The 9,276-nt window shown below is 37.0% G+C and overlaps 1 protein-coding gene across 1 annotated transcript in view; it reads right to left on the bottom strand.

The window, feature by feature from the left end:
* Positions 1 to 9,276, bottom strand: part of POC1B (POC1 centriolar protein B) — a 48,076-nt gene that overhangs the window by 26,514 nt on the left and 12,286 nt on the right. Inside the window, exon 8 of the mRNA XM_009284351.2 lies at positions 3,001 to 3,087. Within this exon, the coding sequence (XP_009282626.1) occupies positions 3,001 to 3,087 (87 nt within the window). The remainder of the gene's footprint in view (positions 1 to 3,000; positions 3,088 to 9,276) is intronic.

Below are 9,276 nucleotides of genomic sequence, written 5' to 3' on the forward strand. Positions count from 1 at the left end.
AGAGATTCTCAATAGGGAGAACACTTTCTCCTATTTCCTGGAGTAGCTTGAGATCTATGGGAGTTTGCCCGCTTACCATTAGGAATTTTTATAGCCATTCAACAAGACATTACAAGGTTTTGTACAGACTTACAATCTCCCTGAAGATATTTCAGGGAGCTTTAGAGAACTCATCACAGATCCTACAAAAGCTTCAATGTTCTTACTTGTCCCAGAGAAGCCGGTCTTTAAATACCTGAGACAGTGACCCAAGAAAGGCTGTATCTCTCTTCTTCAGTAGAAAAATTAAAGTAAGTATGTTGATTAGCTACTTCCAGTGGTCCAGGGACTTGCCAAGGCATTTTGTAAATAACCCTTAAGGCCCTGCTGTGTTATATGTGTGATAAAGACACCGAACAATAACCCTTAAAGATACGTGAGTGCAGAGTGCATTTTTCCTCTCTACACATATCAGAAGGGCAGAAGAACTGCTTAAGCTAGAGCAAAACACTTCAAAGAATAAGTAGGTATAGACAGGACATTTGTAAATTAACCTGGCAACCTGATCAAAGACTTAGTCATTTGAACAGCGTTCTTCCAGTAGAACAACCAAAAAGCCATAAGCATCTTAGATGGGTCTTGACAAGTTTGCAAGGGAAAAAAAGTGTACAGTGATACTGTCTTTGATAACTAGTAGAAAAAGAGCAACGCGGGGGGTTGGAATCAGGGAGAGGGATGGTGGAGGAGGATGAATTAGACTAGAGGTTGGTAACCTCAAGTTAGAGGAGGATTGAAAAACAAAAAAACCCAAAATACACAAATAACGCATAAACACAGTATCATTCAAGTGAGGACCAACAGTATCAAGAGCAAATCTGGCAGTGAAGGTGGGATGGGAAGAAATCCAGCATCTGCCCTTCCCCTTTTGATTTTTATGAAGAACACATGAAGCCTCTATAGACGGGGCCTCTATACATTAGGGAAATTGAGCCAGCTTCAGATGAAGAGGTCAAAGTCACCGACATCCAGAACCCTTTGGAAACAAGACACAAAGAGACTGGATGGATGGCCTGATTAAGAAACAGGTGATAGTTCCACAAACAACAAAAGCTGGTAAATGCAGCAGACAGACACTGGACAGGATAATGACATTAAAAGATGAGTTGACATTAGAAAGTAGGGAGAACCAGATAGGTTGGCAAAGTTGGGGAAAGTGTTACTTACTATGGGGGAGGAAGGATGCTAGTGGCAGAGAAAACATGCAAATGGTTTCTGGATTTGTGTCAGTAGTGGTGTGTTGGACAGAGCAGTTGTCTGTAGTCCGAGTAACAAGGATACAGAAATGTTGCTAGACTGAAAAAAAGATGCAGATAGTGAATGTTGATATGCAGAAAGGTGAAAATCAATGGTGAACAGGAGATCAAGATAATGGAGAAAAAAAAAAATGTAGTGATTACTGACACAGTCAAAAGACATGAATTTTGAAGCAACATTTTTGTAATGAAGACTGTAAAGCCAGCCAGCCAGCAATAAAAAGGATGCTGTCTCTAGTGGGTCAACTTATTCCTACTATGAGTTCTGGGCATAAAGTTTTATAAACTGCCCTCATATCAAAAAAATTAATGAAGGAGATTAAATGATTGGCAGATTTATAGGTAGGTAACAAAGAATTACAGTGTAACCATACATTTGAATTCTGTGATCAGTATTAAGATCAGGAAGTAATGAACACAGTATTTTAAAGTGATAGGTAGCCAATAAATTATATCCACCACAATGCCCTCATATAAAAAAATTAATGAAGGAGATTAAATGATTGGCAGATTTATAGGTAGGTAACAAAGAATTACAGTGTAACCATACATTTGAATTCTGTGATCAGTATTAAGATCAGGAAGTAATGAACACAGTATTTTAAAGTGATAGGTAGCCAATAAATTATATCCACCACAATCCACTATCTGTCAAGCCTACTAAAGAGATTTCTGTAAGTCTGCAGATTACTTTTGACAGAAGTTATCTTAAAGAACCATATTTCTGTTGTGAAAACACAACATGACAACTGCTAAACCTTAAAATATATGAAATTATCATCTCTTAAATAAAGGTTATTATATGATTATTTGTTTTGAAGAAAAGGTTTCTCTTAGACATCAACCTCTGTATCACGATCTTCAATAAATGATCTTAAAGAATTTTAAAAAGTATCTTCACAACATACCTTTTCATAAAGCACTCATGACAAAATAGAACAGCAGAAACCACACCTGCTGCCTATTCATATATATATTAACTCTTCAGCCACACAAACTCTTGTTATGGTAACTAAAATTGCTCAAGATACAATTTATGCCTTCACAGGAACAGATTCAGAGCTAAAAGAGAAATTCTCATTTTAACCTAATTCTAGAACAGTACGTCTTTTAGATTTCATACCAGGAGAGCATATTTCTCCTCCTACGAAACTACCGTTAAAACATTGCCTTCCTTTCCTCCCACATGCCATACCAATGTCACATGAAAAGCTAACACTAGAAGGATCCAATCCTATGATTCTGTCTTAAAATGTGTTACTTGTTTTTTTTTTCCTCCTAGAGAACTACTAGATGCCTTAAAAGGAGAAAAATTAAAACATCACTTTTGAAATTTTATCAATGAAGCAACTATTCTTTAGGTTTCCCATTATTTGCAGATAAAGACAGAGTTACAAAAAGTGTTTGAGAATAAGCCATAAATTTGAACAGTAATATTTGGATATAATTAACATAGGCTTATAATTAGAATTTCTGCTTGGTATATGGGTAAAATTACTAGTATAACATGAAAGCTTTGCTATTACACCATCTCCTGGTTAGCCTTGGGAACTGTGAAAGAAAGCTTAAGTTGAGAAGTTAGGATATTGAGCTCTGAGTAGTCGACAATTGTTAAAAAATATATTTCATTCATACAGGCAGAAAGAGCACATTTCTGATAACTGTTAGTTTAAGCCATACCTTCTCCCCCACCCCGAAGGCAACTTACTGGAGTACTGAAAGATGAAGAGGAGCTAATCTCTATGACAGGTGGGTCAAGTGTTTGTGTATTAGTCACATCAAAGGTAGGGTTGACCTGTGGAAAATTCATTAGAATATTGTTATTTCAGCACCAATAGAGAAAGGGAAATAAGACCGAAACAAAAAGGACCACTTGCTACATTAAGGCACCACTATTCACTAAGGACTGGAAACATGCTTTAAAATTTGTAAAAATAAAGGTAGGATGTTACCCTCCAACTGTGTAAAATGCAATCATATAATACAGAAAGAGAATCCAGATATGCATTTATTACAGAAATATAATTTATACTTCATAAAAATCCATCACCCAAAACTAACTCAGGGGATTCCTACCACAAGAGGTGCAAGTATTAAGAAGTTCAGTTGTATGACAAATCAATAAAACTGAAGTTACAAACACTAGTTTGAAATGGATTTACTAGAACAGCTAACTCAAAACCTGCCCAAGGCTGAAGCCATGCAATCAACAGTGTCCAATGATGCTGCTGAAATACCGAACCATAGGAAGTATTCAAACAACTTTCCAACTCTGTAACTGTCACTTGCAAGTACTTTTGAAAGTTTTTGCATGTGCACAACAACTATAAGGGCTCCTGAAAGTCACCTTTGAGTTTTATGTTCCAGTGTCTATCACTCGTGGGTGCAGTTGTAGGCCATCTTTCCTATTCCTCCTTTCACCAGGAGAACTGTCCCTGGCAAAAGTGGTGTACAGCCCTGGATAACCCTGGACTCGAGAACTGCCTTCTAGCAATGATGCTCAATTAGCTTGTTACAGTCCAAGGACAGCAGTAACCCTCCACTTGTGGAGGTTTCCATAGACAACTATGCAGCAGTGTTTTTTATGTTACACTGGTCCCCTGCCTGTTGTAGATTACTTTGGGCACATCCTCACTCACAGTCTCATACCACAGCTTGTAAGTCTCACTACCATTCAGCTTGAGCTAGGATCAATGTGGTTGCAGCCACTCTGGCTCAGCAATACATAGGAAGGTGTGCACCAAGCCAGTCCCTAAGCCCGAGTTGCCTTACTGACGTGGGTATATCATTAGCACCAAAGTTGAAAGTGAGCACACACTTAGCAGCCCAGATCAATCAGTTCCCAACTCACACTCAAGTTCCTCAAGTCATCTATTGCAACCAAACAGACAGACTGTCGACATGCTTGCTTCTTACGTGCCAACTCTGATTGTCAAAATAACTTGAAAAAACATTGTTGTGGAAAACAGGTAGGAGGTAACACTGAAATCTGTGATAAATTAACCGGCCAAACACAAATGATGCTGTTCCTAAAACCACAGGAAAAACTTCTTTATGCTGGGGTAGTGTCAGAGGCTGATTGATCAGATACGTCATCACAACATCTGCGATTTTGACATCTCAATATCACAGTTAGACTACTTACTTATTATTGGTTATAGGAGTTAATCTATAACTTTAGCAATATTTTGCTAATGTCCTTTCAGGAAAGTGAAGCATTAACAAAATATAAGAGAATATAAAGTTTGAGAAAGCTGCTGCTTTTATTTATCTTATGGTTTCACCTAAGGATCAGAATATCCTCCCTATAAAAACCTGCGTGCGTATTTTCCCTACCATTGTATCATCTAGGTGTATCACAGCCTAATAAGTTTGCCCTCTCAGTGTGATGTATGAAAGTACTACTCTTATTATTTTATGAACTGATGTCAGCAATCAGAAAATTCACAGAAAGACTAGATGACTTTCAAATCACCAAGAACTCTGGTGTAGTAAAGAGAAATGAACTTTTCTCTTTTCAACTTTTTATCAGTAATCCAATAGCAGCCTTATCAGAGACAGCACTAATTCCAACCATCTTACTTGAAAGTGGAAAAAAAATAAAGAAAACCCCCAAAACTCACACTTGCCTAGTGACAGGGTTATATTTTAGTTGCTGAAAGTTTTAGATACAAGGGTCATTTTATTTTGCCTTTTCAAGGAGAAAGAGCCTGACATTTCACCTGAAGACTGTCAAAACTCTGGCTCAGCCAGAGTTGCTCCCTCAGTAACTTCAGTGCTATTTCCAAAAGCAAAAAATCCCTGATGCTAGAGTCCATATGTTGGCATACAGACTTCTAGGTCAGAGATCCATTTGTTAAGTAGCTAGAATGTGACCTTAAAACTGGAATTAGTAGCCAGGGAAGGCAGGCAATAGCATCTTGTTCTGCCTGAAGCCTTTTCATTCAGTTCATTTGGATTTCCATAACTTACATGCAGAAATTTAAGTTAAAACTAATAGAAGTAAGATCTTCCTCAGTAAATGCGGGTGGAGGGGCAGGGGGCAGGGAAGAAGATGATGAACAAAGTTTGCTAGCAAGCTAGAAGGTAGAGAGACATTTAAATACAGATGTCATCTGATTATTCAAGCTGAAAGTGATCCTCACACTTAGCAGCACTTAGAAATCAGAGATGACAAGCCTTCCTTAAGGGGAGATCTTAATTCTGTTTTTAAGCTAGTTCACCTTTCTGACTAGCAGTGCTTAGCTCTTTCTTGGATTCAGTTTCAACAAGCCATTCTTCATCCATGAGCTCTTTTTTGTAGGTATTCTGTCTTTTAATTTAGATTATAGTTGCATCAATCAAGAATGAGCTACCTGGAAGACAATCAGGAAAACCCATCCTGCTACTGGGCTATCAGAGCTGATAACTTAAAATTCTCCCTCAATTTGTAGATATTAGGATCAAGTCTTGCATTCTTCCAATTTTGTCAAATGAACTTGGAGGAAAGAAAGGGAAAAAGGAGAACAAAAGCCAGGTAACTTGGTCTAAGTAATAACTTGCTATTTATCTGAAAGTTCTCTACAGAAACGTGATTAATGAAAGTCTCCTCTGCATATAGCATTGCTTACCACTTTATCAGAGTTAAGGTGACAAAGACAGGAACTGCAAATTTTACTTTTTTCCCCTCTGTACATACCCTGTCTATTTAGATTAAACAAACAACTGTCCTAAAGAGCTGACATTTGTTTAGTGCCCAGCATAACCAGGGTCATCTGCTTCTGACCTTCAGTCAGTCCTGTAATAAATATAATTAACATGTTATCTGAGTGTCACTCATACTATGGGCAGCTAAGCCTAAAGTCTTTTTCTGACATGCATCATTTGGGCACTGAAAAGAAGAGAGGACAATGCACCTGCAGGACTCTGCAGAAGAGGGACAGCAAGTGCCTATCACCTATCAATGTAGAGGAGCTACTGTAGTATTATTACTAATAGCTCTTGAAACTTCTTCTTTGAGATAATATCTCCTTGTTATATACATCAGAGATATTGTAGAATGAGTTAAATACTTTTCTTGATACGGGGTTGCTAAATAAATACATGGTATGATTAAGTTAAGAAAATGTGCTCTTTATGTGGAAGTGTCACATGCTGGAGCTGGAATGAAAGTCTTCTCTGTATATAATTCTGCTTACTGCTTTATCAGAGATAGGGGGAGGATGAGGGGCATTGCAAACACTGACTAGGGGTACAGGAACTGTCATAGGCCATATTAAAAGATATATCTATCTATATAGATATATGAAATTGTTAAGCAACAAGTCAGAAATCGCAAAGAGTCTAAAGAAAAGAGCACAAAAACCATGAAGGCTGCAGGTAAACCCTTCTTGCAAATATTTGTGTTTAATATTGCACTAAAAATTAATGAGGTAATGGAATGAAGCTAAGTGTAAAAGTTTAAAATGACTTGACATTTCCTGACGAGGTGATGTAGTTAGCTGTCAAAATAATCTCACCAAACATATTTGGAAAAACTTAACTAAAAAAAATAAGAAAGAAAAACCAGAACACTAAAAAGCAAGGCAGAGAGAACTGTCACGTATTAAAGGTTTTCAAAAACACTCTTCCAAAGCTTTCCTTTAATTACCTGGCAAACTGATACATAAGTATTTTCTTTATCTTCTTCCAACATGATGATACAATTATCACATTTCGATCCATAGCACAAGAAAATATATTTCAAGGAAGGTTTCTACAGAACCTTTCATGTAAGGAATTACAGATTCCTAAAGACTGAAGTGGAGCAAAACCAAAATATATTATTTAAAGAAAGTGAGAGGCAAGAATTAGGATCACTGCTTAGGACAGAGAACTAGAGGAGGAACAAAAGAAGCAGGCCCAACTAAGTATGTGATTCTCAGCCATATGCTTTAAGTAAATGATTATGCCCCTACCAATATTGCTCTGTTGATTTTAACAAAGTATATCCAATCTCAAAAAAAACCCCCACTCTTCACTTTATTTTTATAATGCATTTCATAAGACATTGGTGTTATATCAAAAAACTAGAAATTAATAAAATTAAGAGAGGAAGTTTTAAATGACTCACACAAAGTATTTCCTAGGAAAATGATGTAGCTAGCTGTGAAATAGACTCTGCAAACATACCAAGAGAAATTTAGCTTTCAATTTGATTAAACACTGTTCTTTCTGCTAGACTGGAGCCCTCAAGCCAAGCAAGCCATATATTCTTATTCCTACTGCCACCTAGCGTATATTTGGATTTCCTTCAGCTAAGAAAACATTTACAACTGAAATTACACTGAAAATTTTAAGATGAAACTAAATCAACAGTAGCTTTTCATGCTCAAGATATAACCTTTACACATCTTAATGTGTTCAAACCTCAATGCTATGTTTTTAAAGGAAACTGTTATTTCCATCTTCCATCCGCTTTAAAGAGATGGAAATTTCTAGCATATGAAAGTTTAATTATGTACAAACACAGGAAATTCACAAATACCACTGTCACCAAGTGGAATGCATTTCTTCCAGTATATTGCAGTAAAACTGCATTACTGATTAAACATATTATTTTCAAATATCTTCAAAAGCTCATTATTTCAAAGAGAGACAATGACTGGGATTTATCTCAGCTAAATTTAGACATACTGATAGACACCTGTATTTGAGCTGGTCACCCAAGATTGCCTCTATGGTCTATGGAAAAAAAGTAGGCACCTTCAGAGAACAAGTCATTTACTTACATTTCCAAATTGTCTGAATAATTGGAATGATTACAAGCTTTAAACCTCTGCTTACTTGAATATTCAAGAATCACATTGATCAGTGCAGTTGGAGAACAGTTGTAAAGATTTACAAGTCAGAAACATGAAATTCAACACTGCATTAAAATTCAGGCTACTGCTGGTCTGAAGAGGAAGAAATACAAGTAAGGAATTTCTTGTAAAAGTTAATTATGCTTCAAAAAGTAGGCAGGGAGATAGAAAAAAATTAGAGAAGGTATCTTAAACATTACTGGCTCTGTGTATAGCTTTGAAGTGTGAATAAGGAAAAGTTCTAAGAGAAGGTGAAAGTACACTCAAGCTCCACATTTCAGTCACTATCCTGAAGGCAAAATACCAGGTGATACCTGCAATTCTTAATGCCCTTGTGCAAGCTGTTTTGTTCAAAACAGCATTTCCAACTGGTGATGTTGTTGTTTCCTCTTGAGATCTACCTGTACATCTGTTGAACTTTGTGTTCTACCACTTTGAATTTTATCCTAAGGCAATCCATCTTCATTCCTGCTATAGAGGTGACTAAACTTAACCAGCTCAGCATAACTCAGGGCAATGTATTATAACACATCAAGTGTATAGATGACATAGTAGTGGCTTGTAGCAAACCTTAAAAGGTCATCTATACTTTTCAATATCCCGTATTTGAACTGCCTCCTCTGCCTGCCTGTAACTCTTGCATATGTTACCAAGTCTCTTAAAATACTGTTACTTCAGTTTCATTAAGATCAATCATCTTCCCCCGTTCCTCATGAAAAAGAAAATAAACAGAAAGCAAGTAGTTCTGCATTTTATCTGAGGTACAGATGAGATACTAGGAAAAACTGTGTCATTACAATTGCTGCGCTGTAGTGGAACAGATCACCCAGAGAGACTGGGGAATCTCCATCCCTCTTCAAGGCCCCCTAACTAGGCATAGCCGTGGCTGACTTGATGTACCATTGGCAACAAGACTAGATGGCCTCCAAAAGCTCCCTCTGACGCATCTGTGATTCAGTTCCTCCTTTCCCTAGTATATTAGAAACATGATGAGCTACAGAAAGATGAGGATGGTGTTGCAGTGGAACTACCTAGTGCTAAAATTCTCTCTATTGCCTGTTGCTTAGAAGGAGTTTGGGATGTTAAAAAAAAAAAAAAAAAAGGTATGTTTCTTTTAACTGAAGAAGGAAAAAAATTTTTCTCTTTTTTTTTTCTTTCCCCCG

Source organism: Aptenodytes forsteri, unplaced genomic scaffold (assembly GCF_000699145.1).
Source record: "Aptenodytes forsteri isolate BGI_AS27 unplaced genomic scaffold, ASM69914v1 Scaffold53, whole genome shotgun sequence".
Classification (NCBI taxonomy): domain Eukaryota; kingdom Metazoa; phylum Chordata; class Aves; order Sphenisciformes; family Spheniscidae; genus Aptenodytes; species Aptenodytes forsteri.